At 35.8% G+C, this 17,094-nt stretch overlaps 3 protein-coding genes and 1 pseudogene across 3 annotated transcripts; 2 read left to right on the forward strand and 2 right to left on the reverse strand.

Annotated features, from left to right (window-relative positions):
* The first annotated feature begins 98 nt into the window (after window positions 1-98).
* LOC117280266 (uncharacterized) lies at window positions 99-932 on the forward strand. The gene has a single exon (XM_033659956.2). It carries the CDS (start codon window positions 99-101, stop codon window positions 930-932), a length of 834 nt encoding a protein of 277 aa, XP_033515847.2.
* A 1,728-nt stretch (window positions 933-2,660) lies between these two features.
* Window positions 2,661-4,902, forward strand: LOC104111091 (uncharacterized). The gene is made up of 3 exons (XM_070188471.1): window positions 2,661-3,637; window positions 3,760-4,765; window positions 4,840-4,902. The coding sequence occupies exons 1-3, from the start codon at window positions 2,661-2,663 to the stop codon at window positions 4,900-4,902; spliced, it is 2,046 nt and encodes a 681-aa protein (XP_070044572.1).
* Window positions 4,903-6,516: 1,614 nt separating this feature from the next.
* On the reverse strand, window positions 6,517-9,799 carry LOC104111086 (protein DETOXIFICATION 16-like). Its single transcript, XM_009620688.4, has 8 exons — window positions 9,392-9,799; window positions 8,154-8,698; window positions 7,970-8,056; window positions 7,822-7,878; window positions 7,492-7,730; window positions 7,277-7,395; window positions 7,099-7,185; window positions 6,517-6,816 (listed from the first exon to the last, which is right to left on the reverse strand). Exons 1-8 carry the CDS (start codon window positions 9,659-9,661, stop codon window positions 6,775-6,777), a joined length of 1,446 nt encoding a protein of 481 aa, XP_009618983.1. The 5' UTR covers window positions 9,662-9,799; the 3' UTR covers window positions 6,517-6,774.
* Window positions 9,800-10,912: 1,113 nt separating this feature from the next.
* Window positions 10,913-14,299, reverse strand: LOC104111092 (protein DETOXIFICATION 16-like; annotated as a pseudogene).
* Window positions 14,300-17,094: the final 2,795 nt, after the last annotated feature.

Genomic DNA, 17,094 nt, shown 5'->3' on the forward strand with positions numbered 1-17,094 from the left:
AAGAGGGTAATCGAGATTGAGGGCCGTCAAATTTTAAGCCGGAAGAAGACATCCCGATTGTTCCAGTTTGGATTTTATTACCCCAACTACCATTTCACATGCACACTTGGCACTATGTCAAGCAAGTAGCCAGTGAAGTTGGGATTCCATTAGAGATGAATATTGTGACTGCTTGCAAAACCCGTCCTAGTATGGCGAAGGTTAGAGTAGAGGTCGATCTATTGAAACCATTGCCAACTAGTGTCTGGGTAGGATCAGAAGATGAAGAATCTCCATTGAATGGATTTACACAGATGGTGGAGTACGAAGGAGTTCCCAAGTACTGTAAAAAACTCGGACATTTTTTGATCGAATGTAGGGTATTGGAGAAGAAGAAGAAACAGGCAGAACAAAGGGAGTTAGAAAGAATTGAAGAAAAGACACAAGAGGGTAATACAACGGTAGACAAGATGACTGATGAAATCAAAGAGAAGGATAAAATACAGCAGGTTAATCAACAGATAAATAACCCCAGTGATGAGGCAAGTAGCAGAGAAGCAGTCGAAGTAGAAAAGAGGAAAGAGCAGGGAATGGGGAAAGTGAATGAAACCAAGGAAAGACAATATGACAAAAAAGAAGGCCAGCCTGAGAATGCAGAAAGAGATGCAAGTACCAAAATAGAGAATGCAGGAAATGAAGCATTAACCAATGCTGAAAAGATAGAGAGCACAGAAGAAGACAATACTATGAGGAAGAGAACAAGAAGGAAGAAAAAGAGAAATGGAAGTGCAAAGAAAGTTGCTAAAAAGAAACCAAAGGGCAAACATAATGATGGAGAACAGAAAAAGGGCAAAGCAAAGGATCATAGAGAACCTCATCAAGGAAGGGGAACAAGCCAGTCAAGACGAGGATCAAATAGCAGGGACAAGTCACAAAATGGACACTTCCAATAATATAGTTAATGCGGAGAAGAAGATAAACGAAATATCACAAATCAGCTCAGAAGTCCAAGGAAAACTAAAGCAGGTCTCTATTGAAAAATCAGGCAGTAGTATTCAGAGAGTGGAGGAATCTATAATGGAGTCGTCAAACTTAGGATCAGAAATTAAAAACCAGTCGGGTATACAGTTGGTGGTGGATCTTGGAAAATATCAAATGACTCTCCAAACAACAAACAAGGATTGCTCGAAACAGCTTGAGATGGAATTTTCTAATAACTCGGAAGATGAACAAGTCGACATATTAATTGATGATCAAGAAGATAGTTATCAACAACATCTAAAACATGTGTTGGATAATGAAGGGTTGTCACCTAGAGGAAGAAGCAGAGGCAGAAGCAGAAGTAGGAGCAAGAAAAGTGGAAAAAAAGATAAACTAAAACCCAATCCTCACTTAGAGGGGAGGACACAAAGCCAACAATCCTAACTGATTTGATGATCAGTGAAATATTTTGGAATATAAGGGGAATGAGGTCTCAGAAATCCAATCATAGGCTTAAAAAATTAGTAAGGAAGAATAAGGTTCAGTTTGCTGCTATTTTTGAACCATTTGTTCACAAACAAAAAATAAAAGGATACAAAAGAATCTAGGGCTTTGAACATTGTATATCTAATGATATTGGACAAATATGGTATTTTTGGTCAGAGTATGTGAATGCTACTATGATAAGTATGGATGACCAACAAATGACTCTACAGTTTGAATCAAATAATGATGATGCTAGGATCTTCATAACTGCGGTTTATGCTAAGTGTACTGCTGGGGAAAGAAAAGATCTTTGGGAAATTTTGGTGAATACAGAATCACAGATTGATGGTGCATGGTGTATAGGTGGAACCTTGCGAAAAATTGGGAGGCAGACCACATAGAGCCTCAAAAAGCTATGATTTTGCAGAATGTCTTAATCTTTGTGGGGTATCAGATGTAGGGTATGTTGGATCAATTTATACCTTGTGTAATAATTGGTGTCCCAAAACGAGGGTCTGGAAAAGGCTCGATCGAATCCTAACTAATGATTCATGGATCCACACATTTCAGAATACAGTAGTAAGGCATCTCAGTAGATCAGGATCAGATCATAGACCTTTGCTAGTAAAACATAAAGAGGATCAAGCAGACCATATCAAATACTTCAAATTCTTAGACTTCTGGGTTGATCAACCAGGATTCTATGAATTACTACGAGAGGTTTGGGATATGCAGGTGGATGGGAATCCTATGTGGAGACTTCAGCAGAAACTAAAAGCATTGGGCAGGAGACTTAGTAAATGGTCCAGAGAAGACATCGGGGATGTGTATAAAAATGTTGATGAATGGGAGAGGGTAGTACAAAGAATGGAAGAATTGGATCTAAGAAACAATTCAGAACAGTCCAGAACAGAACTGAATAAAGCTCAAGCACAGTATGTACGATGGATGGCAATGCAAGAATCTATGCTTAAACAAAAATCCCAAATAAAATGGTTTGAGGAAAGAGACTGCAATAGTAGATACTTCCACAATGCTATCAAGGATAGAAGGAGAAGATTGCAACTCCACAGAGTGAAGAATCATAGAGGAAGATGGATACATGGGATGAAAAGATATCCAAGGCTGCAGCTCGATATTTTCAGTCCATGTTTAATCTGAATCCTACTATTGTAGATAGTGATGTTATCAGTTGTATTATTGAATGCATTACCATGGAAGACAATGATCTCCTATCAAAAATGGTTAGTGGATATGAGGTCAGAGAGGCGATTTTTGATATGAGTCCAGCAAGTTTAGCAGGTCCAGATGGATTCAATAGCACTTTTTATCATAAGTGCTGGTCAATTATTGCTACGGATGTCATAGAATTTGTAAAGAGTTTCTTCAATGGCAACAATCTTACAAGATTCTATTCTCATACATGTTTGGTTTTAATACCAAAAGTGGAATCCCCATCAACACTTGCTGAATTCAGGCCAATAGGTTTGAGCAACTTTTCTGCTAAGATCATTTCTAAAATATTGGCCAGAAGACTGAATCCATTGTTGCCTAAGCTGATTTCAGAGAATCAAAGTGGATTTGTGAAGGGACGACTCATCACTTATAATGTGCTGCTTACTCAAGAAATAATTCATGGGATATCGGATCCTAATACAGGGGGAAATATGGTGATAAAACTGGATATGGCTAAAGCGTATGACAGAGTATCTTGGGAGTTCCTATTATCTGTCATAAGGAACTTTGATTTCTCTAGCTGGTGGACTGAGATAATTGGTAGGCTGATCTCAGAAGTATGGTACTCGATCATTGTTAATGGCACAAGGAGGGGTTTCTTCACCTCATCTCAAGGCTTGAAACAAGGGGATCGTTTATCCCCATCTTTATTTATCTTAGGAGCTGAGGTCTTCTCTAGATTATTGAATAGACTATATGATGATCAGAGGTTTATTCCATTTTCTATGAACAATAGAGGGCCTAAAATCAACCATCTGGCGTACGCAGATGACATGGTTATATTTTGCGGAGGGAAGAGTAAGTCGATAAAGCTGGTGATGAAGCAGATTAGGCTCTATGAAAAGAGCTCTGGACAGAAAGTGAACGAAGACAAGAGCTTCTTTTGTACGTCTCCAAAAGTATCTATTTCCAGGGATAACATGATGATAGATAAGACTGGTTATAAGCATAAACAGTTTCCTTTCAATTATTTGGGCTGCCTCTTATATATAGAAGAAAAAAGCTGAGTTACTTTGACGAGCTCCTTACCAAGATTATTAAAAGAATCTCTGGTTGGAAATGCAAGCTACTGTCCAGTGGAGGAAAAGCGATATTGATCAAGCATGTACTTCAAGCACATACCTTAGCAGCAATGATCCCTCCTAAGGGCACTCTAAAATTAATGCAAAGGCATTTGGCGAGATTCTTTTGGGGTACAAGCAATGATAAGCAAAGATATCATTGGTCTGCTTGGGAAAATCTATGCTATTCTAAAGAGGAAGGAGGAATTGGAATAAAGAGAATGGAAGCAATTAGTGACTCATTTGCTTATCAAAGGTGGTGGAAATTCAGAACTGAAGATTCTCTATGGGCATCACTCTTGAGAGCAAAGTACTGCTCAAGAGTACATCCTGTAGCTAAAGCCAGTAGCTCAAAACAATCCCATTCATGGGGAAAGTTGATGCAGATCAAGAGGAAAGCAGAACAGAACCTCACTTGGAAAATACAAATGGGCAACAACAATTTAAGGTGGGATAACTGGACAGGAAAAGGAGCATTGGCTGAACTAATTCCATGTCAAGCAAAGTTTGCTAAAGACAAGGTGGAAGATTATATTCAAGGAGGTACATGGAATGTTATGAAGTTAGCAAAGATCATACCTGTACACATTATTAGCCAAATTACCAAATTAATGATTGGAGATAAAAATACACAAGACTATGCTATTTGGGACCCTGCAGCAGATGGACAATTTTCAACCAAGTCGACTCATCACCTTACTAGAACTCCAAGGCAGAAGGATCAATTCAGGTATAAGTTTTGGCACCCAAATCTTCCTTTTAAAATATCATTCTTGGCTTGGAGATTGATACAAAGGAAGCTGCCATTTGATGATACCATGAGAATTTTTGGAGGTAATGTTGTATCCGAGTGTGTCTGTTGCAATGATACAAAGAGGGAGACTTTTCAACATGTATTTCTGGAAGGTGATGCTGGTAACAGAATGTGGAAGAAATTTGGTGGACCTTTGGGCATTGATGTTAATGCTATATCTATTAACAACATGCTAAGGAAATGGTGGAAAATTAAACCGAAGAATGGGGTACATAAAATGGTGTTACACATCACTCCAATTGTGATTGTATGGGAAATTTGGAAACACGGATGCACCTGTAGATATGGGGAACAGAAGAAAATGTGGCAGAGAACCATGGAACACCAGATTTGGTAGATAATTAAGATGACGATGGGAAGAACTTTTAAAAATTGTGACTTTGGGAATTCATGGATGGAACTATGTGGAATAGTTGAAAGATTTAAACCAACTCCTAAATGGAAGATTGTTAAGTGGTTGAGACCCCTTGAAAACAGAGTCAAGATCAACAGTGATAGCAGCTTCTCAGAAGGAAAAGCAGGAATAGGGGGGTTGTTAGAGACCATACATGTGGTATGATTATGGCATACTCAATCCCAGTTGTATGCTCTAGTAACAACCCGACAGAAGCACAAACAGCCCTCTTTGGTGTCCAAAGTGTCTGCAACATGGTTATGTAAATTGCGACTTGGAAATGGACTCACTAGTAATAGTAGATATGCTGAAAAACAGTCACTCAACTAACTTGAAACTGAAGGATTCAATTGATGCATTAAGGCAGACTATTCTCCAGCTAAATTGCACAGTATCTCATTATTTTAGAGAAGCGAACCAGAATGTTGATAGCTTGGCGAAGTTTGCAGCTGGATTAGTTGATCCTTGTATGTATTTTGACTAGCGTGGTTTGCCTAGAAGTGTAGTAGGATCTTACCAGCTAGATATAATGCAGCTACCTAGCATTAGGCTATGGTATGACAAGGCAAATTTTTTTGTAAGCTAAGGTTTTTGTTATAGTTACTATAGGTTAAGGTGAAATGTACCTTGGCCTACTTTGGGAGTGTTGGCAGATGCCACACTGTTTTTTGGGAGATAATATATGAACACCCAGCAAAAAAAAAAAAAAAAAGCAACAGAAAGGGTGACTCAAGAATCAACATAGAATCTCTCATGTATCATTGCTTAGAATAGTTGAATGTGATGATTTAGATTTTAGTTCAATGGGCTTTGTGTTTGTTTAGGAAGGTCTGATTTTGTGTTTGCCAAAACAAAATTCCTTCCATGTCTTGTGTTCCTAATATTAATATAAGTTTTTTTTTACTTGTTGAAATAGAAATGAACTATCCTCAGACAAAAACAAAACAATTATCAAACCAAAAAAAGTCAAAAGCAAATAATGAGCTACTGCTGATATAGTAAAAGGGTTTATGCAAAGCTTATAAATAAGGACACAAATTGAGGAGTTGCTCCAACAACTTCTCAGACAATGAGTTGTTTCTGGCTCAGACATCCTCTGCACCCGAGTTTATCTTCAGTTTAGGAGATTGAGAGGGCGTCAATTATTAACTGTTAAGTCGGCGTACCACGAGCAGAGGCGGAGCCAGTAGTTGAAGTTTATGAGTTTTATTTATCATCGAACCCATAGCACGCCTTAGTTATTGGGTTCGCAATTAAATAGTTATACATATTTAATAGATTTTTTAATACAAATACAATGTCTAAACAAAAGTTACTGGGTTCGTCAGAACCCGTAAGTAGTTCTCTACCTCCGCCCCTGATTACAAGGGCATTGCCAAGTCAGATTTTTACACGAGACACACTTCCGAGAGGTATCTATATGGTCACTGGTCTACAGATGTGCATTGATCAAGATTTGAACATTACGGATTTTGAGTTCCGAATTCTACTACAACTCGTTTGATTTATTGGGTTTATAATCTGTTATTTGTACTTGTTTAGTGAATTTTTTTAACACAAAATAATCAGAGCTAAAGTTAATGAGTTATATATAAACTTGTAAATAAAGCACTACTCCACCTCCGGTGGGATAGTTAAAATATCTACTTGATAATTGGCAAGTTTGAATGTTTATCCATGTATTTATCCATGGATGGTATTGAGCAAAACCGATATTCACTACAACAATAATTGTTATGCCTCAATTCCAAACAAGTTGGGGTCGGCATCACTCTCCGGGCAAATTACATTCTTCTTTGGCCATTTTCTTTTACCATTTTCTTCTATGCTAGCTCTGGAGTCACCCTATCAGTTGCTTTCTTTGCCTACAAAAAGGATAGAAGAAAGTTGCATCATTGAAAAGAGTTCGAGTTTGGTGAAGTAAAAAATATTTTCACAATCATATCACTTTTAAGGTTATTCAAGTAAATCTTTATAAGTACTACTATATATTGGAAACCTAATAAAAATGGTAACTAACCTACTATCATATTAAATTTTAACTCAAATTCTATATTGTAGAGCTCGCAAAGACTAGCAAATAGAGAAATCGTAACGAACAACAGAAATTAAACTGAGCTTTAGAAGTAGGAGAAAAATAGATTTACCTCTTTGTCCCAATTTGTTCTCAGAGTAATTACTAAATAAATCAGTGCTTGAGCCAAAAGGGATAGAGTGAGTCCCAACCAGAGTCCCTTTAGACAACATCAGAAAAATATGAATATCATTAGATTTGTTAAAAAGACTAAAAAAATGCAAATAAAATGAAATGCATAAAATGAGTACCTTTCCTCCAACATGGTATACAAAAGCTAATAAAATACCAGCAGGAATTCCCCATAGGTAATAAGCTCCCAAATTAACAATTGCACCTATCTTTTGCCAACCACACCCTCTAGCAATACCTGAATTTTGCATATAAAATTTGCATTATTAGCAATATGAGATTATATTGTTGAAAAATGGCTAAAAGAAACTTTATTCTGAGGATTTGAACAAACCTGAAAGTACAGATTGATTTGCATCTATGAAGTGTGATCCTGCTACAAACATTAACATTTCCGCTACATATGTTACAACTTCTTCCTCATTGCTATAACAATGGCCCCATAATTTACGAACCGAAATGATGAATATTGCTATTATAATTCCTTCTGCAGTAGCTAAAAGTAGTGCAGTATATGCTGCTACACGAGCTGCTTTTGGTCGTCCAGCACCTAATTCATTCGATACTCTTATGCTGAGGAAGAAAACCAAAGTATGAAAAATAGTAAGGTAGTGTCAACTGTGAAAGAATATTGAGAAGGAAAATGTGTAAGTATGAAATTTACCTTGTAGCACCACTTAGTCCAAAAGGCAACATATATATCATAGTAGATGTATTAAGGCTGTAAATAGCAAACAACAATAACATTAGGCCGGGCGAAATATGATAAAAACAAGAAGTTGCATGTGATAATAATGTGTTAAATAACTAACCAGATGGAAAGAACTGAGGTTTCTAGTTTTGGATTAGGAAGAAGACCAGATAACAGAACCATCATTTCAAATGACCAACTCTCCAAGCTAAATCCATGCCAAAAAACTAAAAAAGGTGAATTCATTTATTCAATGGAATTATATATCCATGCATTATTATTTTATAGAAGTAAATGAGTATTACCAAAGCATAACGGCTGAAGGAATAGCTAGCCTGAGATATCTCGGGATATCAGAAAATGCTTTGGCTGAAAATCCAGTCCAATTATTTTTGCAAGAAGGCGATATCATAATATATGCAGCTAACAAGAACACATTTATCCAGTAAGATGTAGCATTAGCTAGAGCCGCGCCTTTGTTGCCAAGGCCGGTTTTAAGCACGAGAATCCAACAACTGAAAAAATGCAGCAAAGTAGTGACTCCTGCAGTTAACATCATAGGGAGGACATTGTTTTGAGCTTGTAGAAACCTAATCTGACATTGTAGTAGTCCATAGGCAAAGAGACTCGGTATCATGAAACGTGCATAATTTCCTGCTTCGGCTGCTATTTCCGGAGTTTGTCCCAAGATTACAAGAATATGTCCTGCATTTGCCCAAATGTAGGCTAAAGGAATGCTGACTAAAAGAAGAACAATCATTGCCCTTTGCATATAAATACCAAGCATATGATATTGTTTTGCTCCATATGATTGACCACAAATTGTATCCAATGCACTTCCCATTCCCATCTGATCAAGCAAAATAGAATCCAAAATGCAGATATCAAAAGATAAATTCTTTTTAAAAGAATGACTAACTGTTAATGAAATAAACTTATATAAACTGCATTAAAGAAAATCTGATATCATCTTACTGAGAAGGTTAGGCATTTCTTCATGCTTATTACTTTCATCCTCTTGTGTCCACTTTTTAACCATATTTTTTCTTACCAAATATATACAAAAGCTTTAGCTAATTTTAGTAGAAAACATAATTATAAAGAACAATTCATGAACCCCCTTTGGAATATTTGAAGTCTCGTGTTAATACACAATACATAGAGGGCGTTTAGGTATGGTTATAAGTTGGTCGAACTAGCTTATAAGCAGCAAATTTTGGATTATTTGCGCCAGGGACGGATTTAGGGGGGCGAAAGGTAGCCGGAAATTTACATGGCAAAATCTGTTTTGTATCTCTATAAATTATATTTTAAATCTCCTTGACACAGTCCAAAAGCATAGCTCAGGGATCAAGGGGTAAAGTTGCTTGTTCTATTTTCACTGGCCACAGTCTCTTTTAATTTTTTAACTTTTTTCTTTGAACCCCTCAGTAGAAATCGTGCCTCCGGTACTGATTTGCGCATATAATAAACACCAAAGTAAGATAAGCCAAAAGCCGTGGATATAAAAAGATGTGAAATATATGACTAAAAAAAGACTTACCAACAAGCTGAAACCAGTAACAGTGGCAAAAGAAGTAGCCATTGAAGCACCAGAAAGTGCTAATTCTCCAAGATGACCAATAAACATTACAGAAATAACCTGTAAACAATATAACAGAAGATTTACTGACATTAAAGGCCCTGCTAATCCCAACAACTTCTTCACTTCTTCAAAAAACTCATCACATTTTCTCTTGTTTTTTGATTCCTCATTTCTTGACTTTGATATCAGTGCACACTCGATGTCTATTTCCCTTTCTTGAATATCCATTTTCCTTCCTCAAACCTTCCCTTCACAAAACGCAAAAAATGGCTAAAACTGAAAGGTTGAAAAATCAAACATTTTCAAGATTGATTCCTTTTGGCAGAATGTTGGCATTTTTCGTTTTATAATAAGCAACTAGTAAAAAAGAAATGAAACAGGATATATTTAAGTAAAGATCTTTTTGCACTTTTTGTCATCTCTATGATAAAACGTTTGGAATCATAAGTAAAGACAAATTTATAAAAAAAATCTTTCTTATGTAGGGGCAGACATAAGATAGAAATAGAATTCTTTGTAACAAAGCTGACAGCGTTGTCCTAATGGATAAAATATAACATCTTCGTATAAATAATAAAATTGTATCTAATCATACACTTAGTTGATACTTTATGAAAGAGACATAATAGACATACCGTTTAACTCTACAATTCAACAGTCACAGTATTACTAGTAACCCCTAACAAAGTACTCAAAGAGAAATATTATGATTATGGGTTATTAGATAACCAAGGAAGGAGAATTCGCACCATTTATTGAGAGATCTTATCCATCACACGTCTCAATAAACGTGCATTGCCACATCGTCTATAGAAATAGAAAAATTTTAACCGCGTTACTATTCAAAAAATATTTAGTTGAGCTATATTTTGGGCCGGGGGGACATGGCAATAGATATAGCAAATTTTGTCATATAGCCCTCTTTAAACTCAAAAGGAAAGAATCATAGCTGTTCAAATGATGTCAAAAATTGAAGCTTTACAAGGAAAGCTAGTATTATACTATGGTATTAACTTGCAAAATCAAGAATGGTAACAGTAGGTTCTAATGATTTAGTTACTTATGCATATTTGGTATTTATCTTGCATTATATTTAAATAGTGTCAGGCTATTATATATCCACGTATTACTCCTTTTAAAAATATTCTTACATATATACATATATATTTTTCGCAATGACGCTAGTTGATTGGAGCTATCTGTGCCACTATAATAAAGGAAAGACCTCTAGGTGTTTTTTCCTCATTTGCTAAGTCTTGATGGGTAGAGTTATTCGGTAGCGGAAGATAGTAGATATTTGTTGTAAATTAACTTATGATGCCCTATCTTAATAGAGAACTTTCAGTACTAGGAATAATGGAAACCTGGATTAGATACAGAAGGGCTAATTTCCAAAACAGAAAATGTTGCCCTGAGACTGCTATGGTAATTATAAGTTATAAAAAACAATGATCAATTTCTTTGAACAATCAGAACTGCTTTTCAGGATTTATAGTTGCCTCAAAATGTTAAATATATAACATTATCTTGTGGTTAACATAGTACAAGGCAAAAAACGCTTGGCGATTTCTTCCCATTTGTTTAAGCCTTGGTAGCTGCCTAAACTTTGATGATAGAGTTACTCGATACGTGTGTTGGTGGAAGATAACAGGTACCCGGTGGAATAGTGGCCTAGACACCAACGCCATAAAAACTAAAAAAATAGTGCGAGGCAAGGACCTTCAAGATTCTATTCCCAAGATACAAAGGCAAATCCTGAAAAATTGTTGTATCAATTCATAACCAGTCAAATTCCATGTCACAAGCTCAAGAGTGCCATCTCAAAGCTAAGAGATCTTCAGAATTGATGTAAGTTAGTCAATTAGCCAACTTGATGCCAAGAAGAATTACATGAACTTGTAAGTATCTTGCCATATTATGTCATTCTGTATTTTCTTCTATGTTAGGTAGCTCTGAAGTCACCCTATCAGCTGCCTTCTTTGCCTACAAAACATAGAATTAGACTTGCATTATTACTATTTTTCATACAACTCAACTTTTAAAAGAACAAATCAACCACTAGCTTGACTTGTGATCTGTGTTGAGACATAATATAATTAAGTAAACAAAACTGTGTTCTCCCTAACAGTTTAAACTTTTACATGAGTTGATAACACAATTCAACAATCTAGCTGAGTTACCAAAGAGTTTTACCTGTTTTTCCCAATTTGTCTGCAGAGTAACTATTAAAAGAAGCAGTGCTTGTGCAAAAAGAGCAAGAGTGATTCCTAACCAAAGTCCCTGAAAAACCATATCATAAGTTTTTCGACTAGTTCCAAAGCCAGAAATGCCAAGAAATGAGAAGCTCAAGGGAATACCTTTCCACCAAAATGGTAGACAAAAGCTAATATAACACCAGCAGGTATCCCGAAAAGGTAATAAGCTCCCAAGTTGACAATTGCCCCTATCTTTTGCCAGCCACATCCTCTTGCAGTACCTGAATTATGGTACGCGATAAGGTCATATAGTCATTTAACTCCAGTGACGGATCCAACATGGGTTTATAGGTTCGGCATAACTCAGTGTTTCAGGGTTGAATCAAATATATATATATATATATATATATATATATATATATGTGTGTGTGTGTGTGTGTGTGTGAGAGAGAGAGAGAGAGAGTGTGTATGTGCGAAACAAGTGTAGAAAGAGTTAGATATACAATTCAAAACATACTTTCTTGACACAGGACCTAGGACGTCTAAATTCTGGATCCGCTACTGTTTAACTCTCCTTTAAGATTAAAGATGCTGGTATTTTGGATAAACAATGAAGAAAAATTGATTGTCCTAGCAGAGCAAATGAAACAACTTGAACTGCTGCATTAGCTCTTCTCAATTTCAATTTGGCTAATCATCTGTTATACCCTCAAGCCTTGTTTTGACAAATCAAGAAAGGGGAATCTTAGTAGCTCAGTTGGTTAGCTATTTCAACTTTCACCTAGTTGGTGACAGATTGAATACCATCTAAGAAGTGGGATCCTGCTAGCAAGACTAGCATTTCTGCTACATATGCCACCACTTCTTCCTCGGTGCTATAACAATAGCCCCAAAGTTTACGAACCAAAATCAGAACTATTGCTGCAACGACGCCTTCTGTAGCCACCAAGAATACCGCAGTGCAAGCTGCTAAACGAGCTGCTTGAGGTCGTCCTGCACCTAGTTCATTTGAAACTCTTATGATGAGGAGAAATTAAGGCAATTAAGTATACAAACTAGTGAAAATGTAACCGAAGGGATCTAAAAGTGTTAGAAAAATTCACCTCGTAGCACCACTTAGTCCTAGAGGTATCATATACACCATCGCGCATGTATTAAGGCTGAAATATTTAAGAAGTAGCAACTTTTTGATGAAACAAGATGTTCAGCTTGATATTAGCATGTCTGAGCTTAGGTAGTCCAACCTGATAGAAAGAACTGATGTCTCTAGCTTTGGATTTGGAAGAAGTCCAGCCAACAGAACCATCATTTCAAACGACCAAATCTCTAAGTTGTGTCAAAGAGAAGCAACATGGTTTGATTCATTTGATCATTTTGAAAGGACGAATATATGATTTACATAAGATTAAGAACACTACCAAAGCATAGCAGCTGAAGGAATCGCAAGTCTTAGATATTTCCAAGTATCTTGAAATGCTTCTTTTGAAAATCCAGTACAAGTGCTTTTACAAGAAGGCGATATTCTGACATATAAAGCTAGCAACAAAAAATTAATCTAGTAGGATATAGCGTTAGCCAAAGCAGCACCCTTGTTGCCTAGGCCAGATTTAAATATCAGAATCCAACAACTGAGTAAATGCAGTAAAGTAGTGATTCCGGCACTGAACATCATGGGTAGCACATTGTTTTGGGCTTGTAGAAATCTAATATGACACTGGAGAAGCGCATAGGCGAAGATAGATGGAATCATATAGCGCGCGTAACTTCCTGCTTCAGCTGCTATTTCTGGATCTTGTCCCAAAAATACAAGAGTATACCCTGCATTAGCCCAAATACAGGCAAATGGAACACTGGCTAGTAGAAGAACAAGCATTGCCCGTTGCATATGGATACCAAGCATATGATACTGCTTTGCGCCATATGATTGCCCACATAAAGTGTCCAATGCACTTCCCATTCCCATCTGCTCAAGCAAGATAAAGACTGAAATGTAGAGATGATATAGCACCTTTTAACTTGGTATCAAATAATTAAAGAGGTAAATACCTATGCACTATAATTAAAGCCATATTAATCAAAAGCTATCCTATATGTTCCCAAAGGGATAGTTTGGTGGTTGAAGCATATGAGTAACAACTTGAGATTTCAGGTCTGAATCCTAGCTGCGACACTCATTGTTAGTCCATTTCATCAAACCTTGGTGGGCAGGATTACCTGACACATGTGCTTGTGGACTATAGCAGGCTGCTCGGGTGATTAGTCGAGGTACGTGCAAGTTGACCCGGGCATAATCGTTAGTAAAAAGGGGCATCTAGTACAAGCCTCATCCAAAACTTTTAGTATATTTTTAAGGATCTAAATGAAGTTCTTTGTGAACTTGTTTTGACATGAGGCGTTAAGGTGAATGAACAGTCCATATATTATTTTTCGAAACAACCATTTAATAACAGATCATCTAGAAACATGAGCTTTAACTAATGCAACATGTGTTTCCTCGAGCACCAGGAGCACTTTCTTTACTTGTCTTATGGGAAGGGAAGCCTTGGAGCAACAGTAAAGTTGTATCCGCGTGACCTATAGGTCACAGGTTCAAGCCGTGGAATCAACCACTGATGCTTGCATCAGGTTAGTTTCCTACATGGGTACGGCCCTTCTCCGGACCCTGCGTAAATGCGGGATGCTTCATGCACGGGCCGACTGTCGTATTTTTACTTGTCTTATGCTGTAGAATCATTACTAAAGAATAATAGTCTAAAGGTTTTTACACTATAAGGTCACCATAAAGGAAAAAAGCAAAGGAAGTAGCCATAGAAGCACCAGAAAGAGCTAATTCTCCAAGATGACCAACAAACATTACAGATATAACCAGTGACGGACGCACACGGAGGCAAGCGGGTTAATTGAACCCGCTTCGTCAAAAAATAATATTGTGTATTTGTATAAATTACTATTAAAGCTGCGTAAATTTTCTATAAATATTTTATTTAAACCCACTTGACAACTACTATTTTACGACTAAAGTTATGTACTTCTAAGATTGAACCCGCTTGCACAAAATTCTGGGTCCGCCACTGGATATAACCTGTAAACAATATAATAGAAAGTTCACTGACATAAGAGGCCCTGCTAATACCAACAGCTTCTTAACTTCTACCAAAATCTCATTTCTTCTGTTCTTAGACTCTTCCTTTGCAGTTTCTGTAATCAATGGACAGTCAAGATCTTGTTCCCTCTCTTGTATATCCATTTTCCTCTCTCAAGTCTCAACCTTGCCTATGCACTGCGTAATGGTACTCAGTCTCGTTTGATACGAGGGATAAGGGATAATTAATCCCGGGATTAAATTTGAAATAAGTTTATCCCAAGTCTGGTTGGAATAAAATCGCGGTATAAGTAATATCGATATAATTAATCCCGGGATAACTTTCCAACCAAAAGACCAGTATAATATCAATGTCGGAAAATGAAGTTTGAAACAACCCAAGCTGCAGCCTTAAAAAGCTTATCCAGTCTTATTTTTTAGCTTACTAGTTTCATTAGACCTGATCTTGAAAACATGTATAGAAGTTAAACTATCTTGTAAATTGAGAATTTTTACACTTTCAAATCACGTGTAACTCATAATTAATAAGCTAAAAATAAGACAAGTAATCTAATATAACAGAATAAAATACATTATTAATGTACTTTTCTTATATTGACAAGTTAAATCCGGATTAGTAATGTGGTAGGATTTATTTAAAAACGACAATAAGACAGGAGATCATGTCCGAACAACTTGCTGATTTTACCACTTTCCAAGATTGACTTGTATTATAATTTAATTTTCTTTTCGTCTTTTTGGTCAGGAATATCAAATTCAGTCATTATACTTCTACGGTACGAAGGGAGCCATGACGTAATTGGTAAAGTTGTTGTCATGTGATCAAGAGATCGCGGGTTCGAGCCATGAAAATAGCCTCTCGCAGAAATGTAGGGTAAGACTGCGTACAATAGACCCGTGTGGTCCTGTCCCTTCCCCGGACCCCGCACATAGTGAGAGTTTAGTGCACTGGGCTGCCCTTTTTTATACTTCTACGATATGACACCATATAGACGGCAGGGGCGGAGCTAGAAGCTCATATATGAATTCGGAAATAATTCAGTAGTTTTAGTATATAAAATTAAGAATTTACTAAATATATTCTAAAAAATTAAATTTAGAACTCAATTACTAATACATGGTATCGACATAATAGAAAGTATGAGCGAAAAAGTAAACCAATGAAGAATTTGTTTTACTTTTGAGACATATTCTTATTTCAACTTGAACGTTAATATGAATCAATAAAAACATAGCTTAAAGTGGAGTCAAATATGCTTGGCCAAAAATGCCATAAATTTAGACTTTATATTGATTTGTTTTACATAAGTTTTAACCAGAAAAGATAGTGGCTAGACCTAATTTAAAGGCATGGACAATTATTGTCTGTGGACTAATTGTGGCGGGATTATTACACAAATAGCTAGTCAGATTTAATATATATATATATATATATATATATATATATATATATATATATATATATATATGACTTTATATTGATTTGTTTTACATAAGTTTTAACCAGAAAAGATAGTGGCTAGACCTAATTTAAAGGCATGGACAATTATTGTCTGTGGACTAATTGTGGCGGGATTATTACACAAATAGCTAGTCAGATTTAATATATATATATATATATATATATATATATATATATATATATATATATATATATATATATATATATATATATATATATATATATATTATACCTCTGTCGGCTATTATTAGTTTAAGAGATTAGGAGGACGACTATTTGGGTTAATTCTTCTTTAACAACTTAACGCAACTATTGATATGTGACAGATACGACTTTCTTTTTATTATATGTATAGAGGTGGAACCTCTTTCTCTAAATTCATCAAGTATTTAGAGAACGTAATAATTAGTAAAAATTAAAGTGGATATTAGGATTAACCATTGATTACAATTTGTTGGTGGCTTAGATTTGAATTGTATCTCTTCTCTTCTTTTTTTCCCTCATTCGTGAGTTATATAATGTCATTTGTCATAATCTATTCAATGGTCTTAGATTTAATACTAAAATATATTGATATGATGTTTTTCACTTACATAAATTTGTTGTCTCTTGTTTAATTAAATATAAAAATATTCGAGTAGAAATAGTAATCACGCTCGATCAGTTCTTTAACTTGCTGCTTGATTGATGCATATTCTATTTCATATGGGTTGATAATTACTTTATTTAAAGATGTTATTTTGTTCATATTTGTCTCAATCATTCAAATAGATAATTTACCAATAAATAAAACTATAGGCTCTGATACCATTAGGTTCAAAAGAACAAGGCACTATAAATGCATTACAAGATAGTAAAATAACAAATACTCAATCTAAACTTTCCCGCTCTATTTAAACCA

The sequence above is a fragment of the Nicotiana tomentosiformis genome, chromosome 11 (genome assembly GCF_000390325.3).
Source record: "Nicotiana tomentosiformis chromosome 11, ASM39032v3, whole genome shotgun sequence".
NCBI classification, from domain to species: Eukaryota; Viridiplantae; Streptophyta; class Magnoliopsida; order Solanales; family Solanaceae; genus Nicotiana; species Nicotiana tomentosiformis.

Coding starts and splice junctions, on each gene's coding strand:
- LOC104111086 (XM_009620688.4), bottom strand. CDS start 9,661: ATGGATATTCAAGAAAGGGAAATAGACATCGAGTGTGCACTGATATCA. Junction 7,879..7,969: donor ACCTCAGTTCTTTCCATCTG/GTTAGTTATTTA, acceptor TGCTATTTACAG/CCTTAATACATCTACTATGA. Junction 7,186..7,276: donor TATACCATGTTGGAGGAAAG/GTACTCATTTTA, acceptor TGTTGTCTAAAG/GGACTCTGGTTGGGACTCAC.
- LOC104111091 (XM_070188471.1), top strand. CDS start 2,661: ATGGAAGACAATGATCTCCTATCAAAAATGGTTAGTGGATATGAGGTC. Junction 3,638..3,759: donor ACTGGTTATAAGCATAAACA/GTTTCCTTTCAA, acceptor GCTACTGTCCAG/TGGAGGAAAAGCGATATTGA. Junction 4,766..4,839: donor AAATTAAACCGAAGAATGGG/GTACATAAAATG, acceptor ATGCACCTGTAG/ATATGGGGAACAGAAGAAAA.
- LOC117280266 (XM_033659956.2), top strand. CDS start 99: ATGCACACTTGGCACTATGTCAAGCAAGTAGCCAGTGAAGTTGGGATT.